The 16,890-nt window shown below is 44.5% G+C and overlaps 1 protein-coding gene across 1 annotated transcript in view; it reads left to right on the top strand.

Moving 5' to 3' along the window:
• MRPS5 (mitochondrial ribosomal protein S5) overlaps positions 1-16,890 on the top strand; it is a 61,614-nt gene that overhangs the window by 1,540 nt on the left and 43,184 nt on the right. Inside the window, exons 2-3 of the mRNA XM_056852803.1 lie at positions 11,911-12,048; positions 15,259-15,384. Coding sequence (XP_056708781.1) covers positions 11,911-12,048; positions 15,259-15,384 — 264 coding nt within the window. The remainder of the gene's footprint in view (positions 1-11,910; positions 12,049-15,258; positions 15,385-16,890) is intronic.

Here is a 16,890-nt window from a genome sequence, read left to right as displayed (position 1 = left end):
GTATATTTCCTACCATATAAGTAAATGTTGGTTCTTCAACCATGGGTAGGAGAAGGGGTACTACACTCGGGTGGGATTGCAGTTGTGGAAATATCTGACCATTAGTGCAATTGGGTGGCCTGGTCCAGCCTGCAAATAAGCAGTAGTTATAATGAATCAGAAGCACATTGCATCCCCCCCAAGTTCCTGCAACATATACACTTCCCCTCCATACATCAAGCCTGTCGCAATTAAGGGTATTCACTACTTTATTATTAAAATATGCATTTTAAAAAATATGTTATGTATTGTCATGGTTAGTGGGTTGGACTAGAAATAGGGAGAATTGGGTTCAAATCACCACTCTGCCATGAAGCTTGCCATGAAAAGAAAATGGTTGTTTAATCTTGGGCTAGTTACTCTCTCTTAGCCTGATTTACCTCAGAAGATAATTCACAGTGGGTAGCCGTGTTAGTCTGTCTGCAGTAGTAGAAAAGAGCAAGAGTCCAGTAGCACCTTAAAGACTAACAAAAATATTTTCTGGCAGGGTATGAGCTTTCGTGAGCCACAGCTCACTTCTTCAGATCATCAGAAAATATTTTTGTTAGTCTTTAAGGTGCTACTGGACTCTTGCTCTTTTCTATTACCTCAGAAGGTTGCTAGAAGGGTAAAATGAAAGAGGGAGTAACATGTACCATTAGAAAAAGGGTAGGTTAAAAAACATTGAAAAGTTAAATGAATGACAATGAATGTGATTGGTTAGACTCTGCCTGGGATTTCAGTGAAGTGTTCTGATTTTCCTGTAGTGAAAATTCATACTTCAAACAGGAGCATTATTTTTTAAGCTAGTAAATAACAGTACAAGGAATAAAATGATACCAAAGTGAGAGCAGTTCTCTTTGGAGACAGCTTGCTCACTTCTTTGCAGCAACTTACAGACCGCTGTGCACACATGTTCGATGTTGGAAATGAGTCAGTAGTCCTCTGGCACCTTTTTAACAGTTTCAGAGGGTAGCCATGTTGGTCTGCAGTAGAACAACTAGATTCCAGTCCAGTAGCACTGTAGAGACCAACAAGATTCTCAGAGCATAAGCTTTTGAGAGGCAGGTATCTGACAAAGGGAGCTTTGACTCTCGAAAGCTTCTACCCCAAAAATCTTGTTGGTCTCTACTTTGCTACTGGACTTGAATCTGACATTTAACAGGAGCCATCTGACATTTAACAGGAGCCACATTTTCATTTGAACAAAAGATAAAAAGCAGGCAATATTGGCTTTTGCCCAGCAATTAAATCCCATGTTAGCCAACATAAGGCAAAGTGTTCTTCAGTCTCTCTCCCTTCCCAGTTATGAACAGCAGTAGAGGATTAACCCTTCTCCTATGCAAACGTCCTGCCCACGTGTTTGCTGACCGCTTGGAGAGAGAGCGGGCTTGATCACCCTGTTCCTGCCCCCCTCTCCCAGCTCCACGTGATCACTGAGTAGTCTGCAGGGGCCAGCATGCAGAGGAAGTGCCCGCGTGCACTCTCTCCCCACGATCAGCAATGTTCCAAAACCAGCATTGCTGATCCCAGGGAGGAACGTATGTGCAGGCATGTCCTCAGTGTGTTTGCCTCATGCAGATTACTTGGTGATTATGGGGAGGGGGGGTGTCAGTGCACTTGGGGGCCCCGAATGGTGAGTGAACACATGGATGGATAGCTGCATGGTGCTTTTATGTACCTGCATAATTCAATTAAAGAAGTGTGCAGAATATGAAGGGCTGAAACAACACCTGCATTTTATAGCGCTTTAATCATCCTGGAATCTTCTCCATTTCAGTTAATGTGTATTACCAGTATTCAAAAAGTTATGATATTCTGGGACGCGCCCTCGGGACTGCGCAGCGGCCCCACAGCCTCCCCCGACGCGCCAGGAGACCCCCGACCCCCGGGGGAACAATCCCACTTACTGGGTCAGAGGGAGGAGGAGGCGAGAGCAACCGAGCGCGACGGCGGCTCAGCAAAAGGCGGGGCAGACAGGAGAGACGGGAAGAGGTCGGGACCCGACCTCCCAGCGCGGGGGGAAGCGGGCCAGCCAGTGGCGGCCGACGCGGGCCCTGGGGAAGAAGCGGGGACGACTCCTCCCCAGGAACCGGGGGCCCCGAGGCCGAGAGCGCCGGCAGCCGCCAAGGCCCAATCCCGTGTTCCGGCAGGAGGACGGGAGCCAGGCGTGATTGGGGACGGCACAAAGGGGACGGCAGAGGGAAGCGGGGAGGAAAAGGGGGGTGGGGACGGGAATGATCGGCCCTGGGAATGTTGGGCCGGCCGTGCGCACCAGCGCGACCATGGGAGGCAAGGGGGAGTGAGCCAGCGGCCAGCAGAGGGCGGGACTCGAGGTAGGATTTTCAGGGGAGGGACGCCCATAAAAGCGGCGGCTGCAGCGGAGGCTGAGGAGGAAGTGGAGGCATGTTGGGCGTGCTAGGCAGCAGCCAAAACACCCTTTTGCCGGGAGAAGGCGGTGGGAAGAGCGTTCTCACTTCAGAACTCCAAGTCTGAAGCCTGGGAAGCTGACGCCCGCTGGGCTGTAGGGCGCGGTGGACCCGTCTTTGGGAGAGGGCCACGGGGCTACACGCCATTAGTGCAATTAACAAGGCTTTTTTGTGACAGTTTGTTTTACCAGAGAGTATCCAAGGGACAGTGAAGGAAGTCTGAGCCAGAATTGCCCTTCTTTACAGGGAGGAGAAGTTAAAATATGTGTTGGGGGGTAGGGCTGATGAATTAAAAAAAAATTCGGTATAGTTCGGATTCGGCTGAATTCGGCCCGTTTAGATTCGGGATATGCCGAAGTCCCAACTCCCCCACTTCGGGTCCGTGCAATTCAGCGGAAATTCAAAGTTCGGGGAAAAAATTAGGCCTAATAAAGCCATTAAAAACACAACTGCTACTTTCCGCAGCTCTGGGGGGGCATTTTTGGGGGTAGAGGTCCCAAACTTTCAGCAGAGCTTCAAAGGCCCCCAAGTTTTGTAAAGATTGGGTCAGGGGGGGCTGAGATATGGGCCCCGAAAGGGGTCCCCCCCACCCTTAATGTGCATCTCTGAGCAGAGCTTGCCACCCACGCACAAAGCTACCAGCCCCGACAAACAGCTGAGAAGTTTGCAAAGCATTGCAACACGACTTCAAAGCAACACAACCTTGTAAGCAACACCTTTGCAACTGTGCAAAGCAACACCTGACACCTGGGAGTTTACAAACCATGGAAAGGGACAGAGGCAGCTAGCTATGCATAATGAGCAGGAGGGGTGGAATTTCCCCTTTTGCATGGGACTCCAAATGCATTCTTTAAGTCACCATTTGAAAACCAGTTTTGAGCAAGCATCCAAATAGACCTAACCGCTCTTATGAATGAGGGAAAACCTGAAGACACACAACTGAAACCCCCCCTCAAACCACAGAGAGAGAGACTCGACGGGGAACACACACCCCAGGCAGAACCGGCAAAAGCCCCCTTTGGCTTCCCCCCACCCACCCACAGAAACTGCTCCCTCCCCACACACACACAGACTCTGCTTCCCCCCCCCCACACACACACACACAGGAGAAAAAATTATAGATTAAAGCCCCCAAAGGAGTCTTACTTTGGCTGTCTTCTGTTCCATCAGGAGGGGCTGGGGAGGACTAGGTAATCCAAGACGATTCCATTTAGGCACGGGACGTTTTGCTCTAGAGATGCATACAGGATCCCATTCATCCCAATAGGGGAAAGGGGAAAGCCCATATCTCGGGACCCCCTGACCCAATGTTTACAAAACTTGGGTGGTCTCTTAAGAAGGCTTGTCTGAAGCTCCGCTCAAAGTTTGGGATCTGCACCCCCAAAAATGCGCCCCCTGCAGCCACGGAAAGAGAAAAGGGGGGAGCCGATATTTCTGCCCCCACCGAACCCATCTTTACAAAATTTGGGTGGTATCTTAAGAATGATTGTCTGAAGCTATGCTGAAAGTTTGGGGGCTGTATCCCCAAAAAAGCGCCCCCTGCAGCCACGGAAATGGAAAAGGGGGGAGGGAAAAGGGGTGGAGCCCATATCTTGAGACCCCCTGACCCAATGTTTACAAAACCTGGGGGGTATCTTAAGAAGGCTCATCTGAAGCTCCACTGAAAGTTTGGGGTCTGTACTCCCAAAAATGCGCCCCCTGCAGCCATGGAAAGAAAAAGGGGGGAGCCCATATCTCGGGACCCCCTGACCCAATGTTTACAAAACTTGGGTGGTCTCTTAAGAAGGCTTGTCTGAATCTCTGCTGAAAGTTTGGGGTCTGTACCCCAAAAAATACGCCCCCTGCAGCCACAGAAAGGAGTGAATGTGCACAAGCACCCCCACCCCCACACACGAGGATTTCCCCCCCCTCTCTCTCTCTCTCTCTCTCTCTCCCTCTCTCTCCCCCTCTCTCTCTCTCTCTCTCTCTCTCTCTCGCTCCCTCTCTCTCCCTCTCTCTCTCCCTCTCTCTCTCTCTCTCTCCCTCTCCCTCTCCCTCTCCCTCCCTCCCCGATTCCTCCAGTACTCAATCCTGACTGATTGGCCAGAAGAAGACCCAGCTTGGCCACCGATTGGCCGGGGGAGGAGAATGCTGCTTACTGACGGTTATGCTGCTTACTGCTGCCCCGAATTGGCCGGATTTATTCGTGAACTCCCAAACTCGCTTAATTCTGCTCCCCGGTTGCCCGCCATTTTTGAGTTCGGTTCGTCCCGAACTAAAAACCACCGAATCAGGGGAAATTCGGCTGTTTTTCAGTTCGGGCCGAACCGAATCAACAGCCCTATTGGGGGGTACTCCAAGTAAGGATAGCTCTATAGGAAGAATGATGAGTGGAGGGTTAAAAGTGTCATCCTCTGTTGACAGGTGATGCTGCAAACTGAGAAAGGTTGACAATAAAAAATTCTCCTTCCTGCATGGGCATTAATCTGCATATTTAAAACTGTGTTTCTGCATTCACACATGCAGCAAAAATCAACAGCAGAAGATATTATGACATTTGTGAAATTGGTGTTAGAATCTTTTCTTTTGCTGTCAAGTCTCAGCTGACTCATGGCGACTACGTAGGGTTTTCGAGGCAAGGGACATTCAGAAGTGGTTTGCTGTTGCCTGTGACTGCGTAGTGACCCTGGTGTTCATTGTTGGTCTCCCATCCAAAAATTGACCAGGGCCGACTCTGCTTAGATTATGAAATCGGATGAGATAGGGCTATCCTGGGCTATCCAGGTCAGGGCTGTTGGAAAAGAGCACATAATAAGTAAAATAGTTCAGCTGCTTTGCTTTGGCTAGCAACCCTAGCCTAAGAATATTAAAGCTCATAGTAAGTTCCTGAGGCCTGCTTCTTATGTACTTGCCATCAAGTCACAACTGACTTACAGTGACCCCAGCAAGAGGCTTTCAAAGCAGGTGAGCAGCAGAGGTGGTTTTCCATTGCCTTCCTCTACAGAATCTGCCTTGAGGGACCCTCATCCAAGTACTGACCCTGATGAGATTGGGCTATACCATATCATCCCACATCCCTCTGCTCTTTACCTCTAAGGAAAAGGTTGTCTGTTGGTTATCTTCACTATAGGAGACCAGCTATAACAGAGTCAGACATACCCCTGGGCTAAGATTCTGTACAAAAAAGGATGCTCATTATGTTGTAAGATGCTGTCATTATTTTGAAGCCAGGGACTTCTGAATGTTTGTGTCCTGAGATGAGGTAAAACTTTATATGTTGAATTGTGATTAACCAGACCGTACGTTAGCTTCAGGGTTCTTATTTAATGTATTCATTTTGTTCAGAATACAATTTACATTTGGCCTCTTGGTTTCTGCTCAGATAATAGATACAGAAGACATAAGGTGAAGGAGTTTGTTCTGCTAGAAGATAAAGTTAATAGGAGTGGATGTTTTTAGAACTGCAATCTTGTGACTTAATCAGGTTTCTGCATATATTAACTTTCTGAGAACATTGCAGCTATTTCAGCCCAGGGTTTTCCATTCAAAATTATGGTGAGAGAGTGGCAGTTCGGAATGCAGAGGCGAGGGGATTTGCTCTCCCATCACAGTTCAGATGCCGTGAGATTATTAATCAAGTGCAACTATAACTATAGTTGCAGCCAGCTAGCTAGCACACTAAGTGGCTACTGCTGTAAACTGGAACTTTTCACCAGTGCTCTAGGGCAAAGCTTCTTAAACTGTGGGTTGCGACTGCTTATGGGGTCACGTAACTGAATGTGGGGTTCGTGAAAAATTTGGCAACAGTAAAAGGTTTCTTTATGATTTATTATCAGTAAATGTTTGGTTTGTATACTTATTTTATATACCTATATACCTGGGGTTGCGTAAAAATTTCTCGGGCAAAGAGGGATTGCGAGTGGAAAAAACTTAAGAAGCCCTGCTGTAGGGAGCCTTGGTGTTCCTTGAAAGCTTATTCGGGGGGTCCACAGTACAAAGGTTAGTAATTGCAGGCAAGCTTTCCTCCATGAAAGTCTGCCTGCTGCTATGTGAAGCCACAGGGGGGCTTGGACCGTGTTCTAGGACCTGCTCGCAGTTCATGGAGGGTTGTGATGAGCCACACAAGGTCTGGCCGGAGCACCTTGCAACTCAACTGTATGCCTTGAAACATGCTCCAGAATTCTGTGCAATGCTTCTGATGTACGGGGGATGCTCAGCAGATGTGTTACTGTGGAAAGGGTTCCCAGACAGTACAAAAACTGAAAGCCACCAATTTAAACAATGAAATGGGTTGGGGAAGTAGCTATGTATGACCAAGGCACAACATCCTTTTCTGTTAAAAAAGGGATGTGTGGGACAGGCCCATGTGGCAGACCCTGCTTATTTCCATAAGGCATACAAACAACTATAATAAGTGTTCTAAAGCACATTCTCTTTTGCTATGCAACCTTGAATATATCTAAGAATGGCTTTTAGAAGTTCGCTATGAATATATCCACCTCCCTCTGAAATCCAAAATGGAGCTCCTGTCCTCATGTTACAGTTTGCTAACTTGAACAGGAATTTAATTTAAAGTAAGCCATAAACATATCAGTGGCTTCCAAAGTTTTGCTAGTATGGTTTGTGGCTCTTAAAGAGACCTCATAAAGTGTTTTCTTTAAACAGAGTTAATGGCTTTCTGTATTGAACGAGACAAAATGATTGTAGCTAGGAATGTTATGAAACTCTATCTGATTGCAAAAATTAAGGCTGAACATTCCATACTGATACAAATGAGTGAGCAGTGAAATAGTTTAAGACTATGATGAAAAAATTGTGGGAGCTTATATATCATTTTGTTTCTTTTTAATTAACATTTTTTACCCTGCCTTTAAGAAAGAAACTCAGAATGGCTGACAATCCATAAAATTTCAAAATATCCAGTGTATACTATAAATGCCAGAATTTTGCCCAAGAGGCAGTGCCGCCTTTCAGACAAAATGCATACTTCTTAGATCAAACTACTAACACATCACACAGATAAGGATGAAATGAAATAAAAATATAGTGCAATCTAACTCTTCCTTATTGTTTGCAGTTTGGTGGGTAGGAGATCTAAGTAGACAAAAGCAATATTGTAAGAAACTAGTAATAATATTTTTCATTGTTGTGGGGAGAGTTGGTGTGGAGAGAAGGATTGTAAATTCAAGGTCCCTTGAAGGGAGAGTTAAAGAAAGATGACAGGAATTTACCATAATTTTGCAAACATGCATCTGGATCCCTGGCAAAGGAAGGGTCAAACCTAAACACCACCTCCTCTGCTGCAGATCTCCATCTCGTTTCTCCACAGCTGTTTGGTTGAGACAGAGATTCCCAGGCCTTAAATTCTGGCCCGAGGAAGCAACTGTCACTCATGGTATGCAAGCCCCCTTTCTGAAGCAGCTAAGTTGTTGGGGTACTAAGTCCATGCGTGGCATGTAAAAGCTCAGAAATAAGATTTGGGTTTGTTTATTTATTTAAATAAATATTTGTTAAAACATTTACACCCCGCCTTTCTTCGTGGTTCAAGGCAATTGGAGGAGTAAGAGGGGGAATGTCCAAGGTGTACAGTTTAACTTGGAGATCCCCCGGCACAATTTGATGGGCTGGGCAAGGTCTGGTGTAGATCTCAGCCACCAAAGATCTCAGATTCTGTCTCCCATTTCCCAGCATGAGACTTCAGACTCTCCACAAGTGAAGGCCATAATATTGTCATTCATTCAAGTTTGCCGACTCCTCTGACACTTAATAGCGTTCTGAGGCATGGGTCAAAGGTGTTCTCCGGTGCAAGAATAAACCAAGATGGTAGAAAACCACTTTTCATGTGTCCTATAATCCCTCACTACTTTATTGTATGTAACACACACCCATTTGTCACAAAGAGAATGTCACACATATCTCAAGTGTCAAGTCTTAATTCACAAACTTTAATCAACTGTAACTTTAGATGATTACATTGTGAGGGCCAGTTTAAATCTGAGACTGTGAGTTAAAGGATTTTAAGGCAATTTTTGTTCTGATAATGTTGCTGTAAAAGAGGATGATACTTTAAAAAAATGGCCTTTCTTTGTGGCTTTCTTTGATTAAACAGTGTACTGCTGCTTTCAGAGATCTCAGAAGGGCATCTATATGTAGGTGATGTTCATATGAAAATGTACTTAAATCAGATTGACTGATAATAAGGCATGTGATTGATTAACTAAATTCTATCTCTGGTTGACAACCAAAGTGAGGACTAAAAATGGTATTGTATGCTTGGTTGTGTGAGCAGTCCTGAAATTAGTTTACAACCACTAATACTTGTAAGTCTTGTGTTTACCATCTGGCAGCTGTTTCTGCCTCTAATTCTCTTCCTATGCATTTGTCCATTCTCATCCAATTGAAATCAGTCTCTGTATTGAACAGCTGGTTGTGCCATTGTCTCTGTCTCCTGTTTGCTATTTTGCTATTAAACTTTCACTGGAACCAGCTTCTTCTTCTCTATAGTGAATGATAACTCTCAACATAATTTTTTCCCCAAATAATAATTTATCTCCCTAATCTTGCAATTTCTGATTTCCTGAGTCACAGCTGCTTGGGAAAATGTAGCTTGTGCATTGAGCTAAACTAAATAGGTTTTTTTTAAGTAAAGAGAAGTAAAACAGTGGTTTGAGATTCAGTGCTTCCTTATGTATTACAAGTGTACCCTGATAATAAAGGCCGTAAGTGTCCACCCCATCTAGTCATGCTGAGCTGGAGGATATAGCTTGAGACTACATTCAAATGTCACAATCAACATGGTTGGTTAAAGCAGGTTTGGCCAATGAGATCTGGTTAGCCTATCAGATATAAGTAGCAAATCCTGTTTTTTCCTGTAAAACTTGGTTTGCCTTCTTGCCTTGCTTCCACCTCTTGAATAGAGAGGACAGTTTCCCAATGCTACTGTCTCTGTCCTGGCATCCACACATGGGCTGGTGCTACTCAACAGAGTGTACTTTATGAATTCACAACAACCACAGCTGGTGCAAACTCAGGTTAACAAAGCACGTACAAACCCTAATTTGAAATCCTGGATAGATGCCAACTAACAAGCACTGTTGGGTTGGATCATCTTCATTCAGATGTCACTCAAGTAACTGTTTCCCCCCCCCCCCAAAAAAAAACCTCATATTGTATAAACCATGTCTGAAGGCAGGTCCTTCAGCAGATTTGGGGTGTGACCTAGCTTGTCTTCCAGGAGAGTCCCCAAGTTGGCAAAAACATCAGTTTCTTTTGTTTGCATCAGCTGTAGGTCAATGCAAAAACGTTTAAAGGAAAAGAAAAGCAGTTTAAGAACAGTACATGAAAGTTCATTAAAATAATTACATTAGTTCACCACTAGTTTGCAGAAAGGCAAGGTCTTTCAGCAACCAGTAATTTTGTCATCTGGTTCAATAAATAGTAATGTCTTGTAGATTACAAAACCACCTGTAGATCTGCGAGGAAATAACACACTTCTTTGGCCTTAATGAAACCCACTAGTTTACCAATAAATACTTGTAGGAATACTTACAGAACTTTTGAGCCTTTGTGTAATGGCAGTAAAAACCCTATAAGAACACATGATCTTTAGTTTTATTAAAGCACCATACACAAAAGATCCTTCCTTCAGGACATTCTGTGTCTATGTGTGTTAAAGCCTTCTGTTATAAACAGATTCACAGAGAACAAGTCAGTCAGTGGCTACTAGCCATGGGGACTAAAGGGAGTCCCCATTTTCTGAGCCAGAAACCCCTTGGATACCAGTGCTAGGAGAAGGCCCTGGCCTCTGGGCCCTGTTTGTTGGCTTTCCAGGGCACCTGATTGGCCGTTGTGTGAAACAGGATGCTGGACTAGATGGACCATTGTTTTGATCCAGCAGGGTCCTTATTATATTTCTCCAAACTGTTATTTTAAAAAGTTATAGGTATTTCAGATTCCTATAATTGGTTCAGCATCAAGGTGTTTGGAACCCACTTAACATTTTACCTTCATTATTGTCAGGCTTGCCTAGAATTGCTAGGCAACTACATCACAGGTTCTTACAAGCAGCAGCTAACTGATAGAGGTATAGAAGAACACCTCATGTGCTAAAAAGAACTACAGAAAAGATAATGGCAGTGGAATTTGAATGTGTGTGTGTTTTGCTCAGGGTATGACTAGCAGTGATGAGTGGCCTTAAATTAAAAGTGGTGTTTTGGAGGGTGGAGGGGAGGCACTGATTGTGAAACTTGGAAAAGCCCAAAGTCTCTTTCCTATCATGGACCAGGGGTTCCAAATATTGGACTAGAAAGGGAGGTAGTCACTGGGAGTCAGAAGTAGGCTGGGCAGTGGCCCGCAGTTGTAAATGCGATAGTCATATTTGTATGAATGGTTATTTCCATTTTGGAAATAACCAACTCTGAGTTGGGAAATTTCTGGAGATTTGGGGACAGAGCCTGGGGAAGGAAGAATTTTGGGAGGGACCTTGGTGGGGTATAACACCATAGAGTCCACCATCCAAAGAAGCCATTTTCTCCAGGGGAACTAATCTTGGTAAACTGGAGATGATTTGTAATTCTGGGAGATACCCAGACCCCACTTGGAGACTGGCAACCCTATTCCCATTTAGCTCCTGCTGTTGTTCTCACAAAGAGAGGAGTTAAAGTGAGGAGGGAACGGGAGAGTATATACTCCTAGTTTTCATACTTTCTCAGGGCCAAAGTAAAATTATACCATTGAAGCAGAGGAATTGGAGGAAGGGAGTCCTTAACCCCAGTTGTCATTTTTTTTCTGCTCAAATTGCCCTCCCCAAACTGCTTTTTCACTTGAGTTGGGGGGGACGGGACTCATTAGCAGCAATAAGAAGCAGGTTGGTAACTCCTGTAGCTGTAGTCTTGCTTTCTTAAGGTAAGCCTCTATTTCCCCAGGAGAAGGAAGGCAGTGAGCACAGCATTAAGGGGATTGCAGAAGCGTGCTCTTTGGAGACCAGAAAAATAGGCTGATCACTGTAGACCCAGATGCTCGCCTTTTAATACCCCATACATTAACCAAGGCTTAACACACACACACACACTGTGCTTTCCTGGCTGTGAATGTCTTACACAACACAGGGATAATTTAATGTTAGGTTTTCAGTATGTAGCTGAGTAATTCATTCAATTAAATGATTGCATCTTTTGGTTGATCAAGTGTCCCTGATCAGGGAGCACAGCAGATTTAAAAGAAATAGTTAATTATTTTTAATACAGGAATCCCCTACAGAGACTGTGGAGACGTTTTCACGCACGTGAGGGTTGCTTTTTCTAACATGGCATGATTTGTGTGGGCATCCCCTGCAGTACAAGGAACATTTTCAGATGTTTTGTTTTATTGGTAGACAGACTTGTGCAGATTTAATCAGTTACTGAAGCCGGTATGATTTAACCAACTAAGATTTCTTTCCTCTGGTGACAGCTGTGTGATGACAACGCTGTGTTCTTGCCCACAGGCTATACCTTGGTTCCAGGGCCCGGAATTCATGGCCAGTATTCTACATTGGCGTATGCTTTGCAGACACATTGCTATATTTCTGGCCCTCATGATGTGAGAGTGGAACAGCGCCGGCAGGGCAGTTTTTTCAACAAGTGTGAGTCTTGCTTACAATAAACACCAACTTATTGCATAACGCAACATTTTTTGTAAAGAGAAATTATTAAGAGAAAATGAGAAGCAACATTTGTGAGCCTTTTCCATCTTAGATTGCTTGCAACCCATTTAACATTTAGCAGTGTTTAACATGCATAACCGTTTCTATGGATGTTTTGTATGTTTTACAGCTGTTTTGATTTATATCTGCTGGCTGATTTTTTTTATTGAGGGTTTATACTGGATGTTGCTGTTGTAATGCTGGATTTTATACTGCTTGTGGATTTGTGTACCCTGATGATTTCAAGGATTTTGGTTGCTGCTCTTATTAATTGCTTTTATGCTGCTGTTTTTTTCAGTGCTATCCTAGGCTGAATTACACCCTTTTAAGACCATTGCAGTTAGGTGGCTTAGAAGGACATAACTCAGCTCAGGATTGCACTGTTGGTGCTGCTAATTTTATTTGTTAAGATTGTTTTTAATGGATGATGTAAGCCATTTTGAAAATATTTTATTGAGAGTATAGAATATCAGTATTTTAATTAAGTTTCAAGGCTTATGGGAATAGTCTAACGATGCATCAGTGCAGCCAACTTGTCAAAGCTAAGCCGGTCTGGCCATTGCCTGAATCAGAGACCTCCTGGGTATGCCACTTAGAGTTCTATGAGAGCCAGCATGGTGTAGTGGTTAAGAGCGGTGGATTGGAGCGGTGGACTCTGATCTGGAGAACCAGGTTCGATTCCCCACTTTTCCACATGAACGGCGGATGCTAATCTGGTGAACTAGGTTGGCTTCCCAACTCCTACACATGAAGCCAGCTGGGTGACCTTGGACTAGTCACAGTTCTCTTAAGAGCTCTCTCAGCCCCAACTGCTTCACAGGGTGTCTGTTGTGGGGAGGGGAAGGTGATTGTAAGCTGGTTAACCATGACTGATGTCAACCAGGAAGGGAGGGGGGAAATGAGTGGGGAGGGAGCACAAGAGCCTGCAGACATCCTACAGCTTCAGATATCCTCGATCTCTTAACAATGGAGAGAGCCAGCATGGTGTAGTGGTCAAGAGCGGTGGTTTGGAGCAGTGGACTCTAATCTGGAGAACTGGGTTTGATTCCCCACTCCTCCACATGAGCAGCGGAGGCTAATCTGGTGAACTGGATTTGTTTCCCCACTCCTACACATGAAGCCAGCTGGGTGACCTTGAGCTAGTCACACTATCTCAGCCTCACCTACCTCACAGGGTGTCTTTTGTGCGGAGGGGAAGGGAAGGCGATTGTAAGCAGATTTGATTCTCCGTGGCAGAAAAAGTTGGCATATGAAAACCAACTCTTCTTCTTCTGTAATGGAAAGATGGTGAGACGTACATGTAAATATTATCAGGCAGCGGCTGTGACACAGTCATAGAGCACCTGCTTTGCATGCAGAAGGTCTCAGGTCCAGTCCCTAGCAACTCCAGTTGGAAGGTTCAGATGGTAGGTGATAGGAAAGATCCCTGTCTGAGACCCTGGAGAGCCATGGCCATAGTGCCAACCTTGATAGACCAATGGTCTGGTTAAGTATAAGGCATCTTCATGCGCTCAATAAATAAAATAATTGTACAAAACTGTGGGTGCTGCTCTTTTTGCCCTGATTTGATTATAGGACTCCACTGGCAAGTGATGAGGGTGGCATCATATGCTTTGAGGCCTGGGAGCTGTGTGGGAATGGAGGGAATCTCACCACCCATTTAAAAATCCCTGATGCATGAAATAAGTGAGCGCACTTTGTTGCACTCCTGTTTGAAATGTAAGCCCAATGGGAATCAGTGGGACTTGCTTCTAAGTTAAAATAGGTTGGAGCCAAGCCTTCCGTCTTTGTTACAAAATAAGTAAAAGTGTACAAAGCTTGTATGAACTGTCAGGAGTCACAACGCATCATGGATGTGTTGGTTTCACTGCTATAAAAAACCCGAGAGCTCTCTGCTGTGTCTGTAGCTAGTTAAGGGCTCAGATTTGGGGGAAACAAATGGAGCGATCGATGCTCTTTGGTACTGGCTTGTACTGCTTCTGTATGAAGTGCTACAGGAGACTGGAAGTAGCACTTAGCAGTATTGTCACTGCAGACGGTGAATTGATTCATGTTCCATCTTCACTATAGAAGGAGGAGAAAGAGAGGAACTGCTGCTTTTTTAGACATGATTTCTGTAGTTGATGAGAAACAAAGGAAGGAAGCTGAATACGGGATGCCAGGGGAGATGAGAGGAAACTTTGAGCTCCTGGGGGAAATGAATGATGATGGAGAAGGGAACAAGAAATCTATGCCTGTTGGTGAAGAAGAAGCTGAGAAATGACGGTTTGAGCAGCTAGAGGAGATCTGTGGGCCAATTCACAACATTCATTTTTTTGCCACGATCGCTTGGAGAAGGCCTTGTGGGAGCCAGAAGTACACAAGTGCCTTTGGAGCAGTCTTTTTGTTTTTAATGTGGCCTTGATGTTGGCAGTACTGCAAAACATACCTGTCGTTTCAGTTCAGAAATACCTTCTGTCTGTGGAAAAGGCCACAGAAAGGGATGCCTGGTACCTTCTCGGTAGGGAAAGGGGCCAAGACCGGCATGCTTAAGCAGGCCCAGCGGGAAAGGGGCAAGAAAGGTGATCCAGAAGAACCTGTGCAACTACTCCCTGGAAATACAGGGGCTTCAGTCCAGCAGTCAAAGTGAGGATCCCAGGGGATGAAGAGGGGAGTGAAGAATAAAGGAGAGAAAGGTGGATTACAGCTGCCGGGAAGGGGTATTGGTGCTTGGCAGTCAGTCACCAACTCTGCAGCAGCCCATTTTTCTGAACATGTTGCCTTGCACATTTTGAGAATAGTTACCAGACATTCTGCTAGTGAAGATGATGATCACTACTTGGAGTTATTGCAGAGATGAATGAGATTGCATGTTCACATTCTCTCTCACACACACATACACACTATGCTATCTATCAAGGGCCTTAGGAATAGGTCAGGCCGTACAAATAAGCACATGGACCTGGCTTTAATCCAGGAAGCATCACCATTGTAAAACAAATGAAATGCAAACTTGCCTTGGTGACACTTTGACACCTTCTCGAGACGCAGTTGAGTTGACAAACCTCAGATTAAATGACATCTGAACATGTTATTTTCCCCCTTCTTGAACTGCTGTTAATATGTATTATCATTTAGCATGAATTATGCATGAAATCTGTTTTATTGCAGTGACAGCCGATGAACTCTGGAAAGGAGTTTTGGCAGAGACTGGTGCGAGTGGAAGGAAAGGAAGAGGGAAGAGGACCAAGAAGAAGCTGAAAAAGGATCTTAACAGAGGCCAGATAATTGGTGAAGGTAAATGAACAATACAAGTGAAAGTTCAGGAATTGCTTTCTTTATAGAATTCATAGTGATGATCTCACTTACTGCTAGCAGTCTTGCTTACTGTCTTTTGAAAACATTACATCATTCCTAAGTCAGTTTGTTACAAACACAAGTGTTATCTTGTACTTTCTGTCTACAAGTTATGAACAAACCATGGCTTGTTCATTAGAGGGCAAAGGTGAACAAGGTGCAAGGTTGAGAGTTTGTTCAAGGTGGGAGCTGACAAATTTCTATAGAAGGTCCCCTGAAGAAGCAAATGGTGAAACGCAGAGAGATCTAGAAGAGCTAGATAAACTCTCAACCTTGCACCTTGTTCTCCTTTGTCTTCTCCTGGCCACTGGTGCGGCCTTATTTTTCTCTCGTTCATGATGAGAACAAGCCTCAGAAGTCTTCAGGTACCTGTGCTGCCTTCGTTCCCACCTTGCACATGGCATGGAGATTGAAAATGACTTGATTTAGAACGAATTGCAATTTATTGAGCACTTTAATGAATTGTCATGTTTCTTGCCTATAAATCATGACTCTAAGCAGGTATTAGATCATAGTTTAGAAATCTGGTTTGTATGCAAGAAACAGTCCTCAGTGTGTTAATGTGCCTGATTCAGATATCAGTATTAACTGCGGTTAGATGTAACACAGCCTGACATGCATGGCCAGGCTAGCCCAATCTCGGCAGATCTTGGAAGCTAAGCAGGGTCAGCCCTGGTTAGTATTTGGATGGGAGACCACCAAGGAATGCCAAGATTGTCGTGCAGAGGAAGGCACTGGCAAACCACCTCTGTTAGTCTCTTGCCTGGAAAACCCCATAAGGGATCACCATAAGACAGCTGCGACTTGATGACACTTTAAACACACACACACAGAGGTATAACCCAGGGCTGCTTTCACACAAGGACCATTATCCACATAGTTCTCATTGCTGCTGCAAATGCAGGAGCATTCACAGTGGCAGTGGAGTGCCCAGATGGAAGTTTTCATCATGCTTTCCTTGCCTTAGCCCTCTGTGACTGATGTTCCCCTTTGCCACCAGAGGGCTTTTCCCCAGACTTAGAAAAATTGTTACGGTTATATCATTATGGCATTATAACAATCTGTTGCAGCAGTATACTAGTTGCCACCTTTATTTATTATTTTTTAAAAAGTGAGTCTTTAACCTTTTGGTTAGAAGAAATGTATAGCCAGTACTTTTTGCCTTATAACTCCACAACCAAAAGGGCTAAATACTTCCATTAAAATGAAAAATAAGAACTAATACATTCTTGCATTAGACTGTTACAATGCTATAACGATATATCTATTACCACTAAGAAAAATTGTGCCAATGTAGGAGAGACCTGAAAAAAATACCCTTCCAACTTTATGATTCACCTAATATTTTTTTTGTGGTACACAGTTTGAGATTTAACCTCAGAATGTTCCTTGTACTGCTTCAGCCGCCTCACCATTTGAACTGTACTCTAAATTGGAGGTACATCA

This window comes from Euleptes europaea, chromosome 7, assembly GCF_029931775.1.
Source record: "Euleptes europaea isolate rEulEur1 chromosome 7, rEulEur1.hap1, whole genome shotgun sequence".
Taxonomy (NCBI): Eukaryota; Metazoa; Chordata; class Lepidosauria; order Squamata; family Sphaerodactylidae; genus Euleptes; species Euleptes europaea.
Note: the sequence above shows the minus strand (reverse complement) of the source record. Positions and strands in the feature narration are given on the sequence as shown.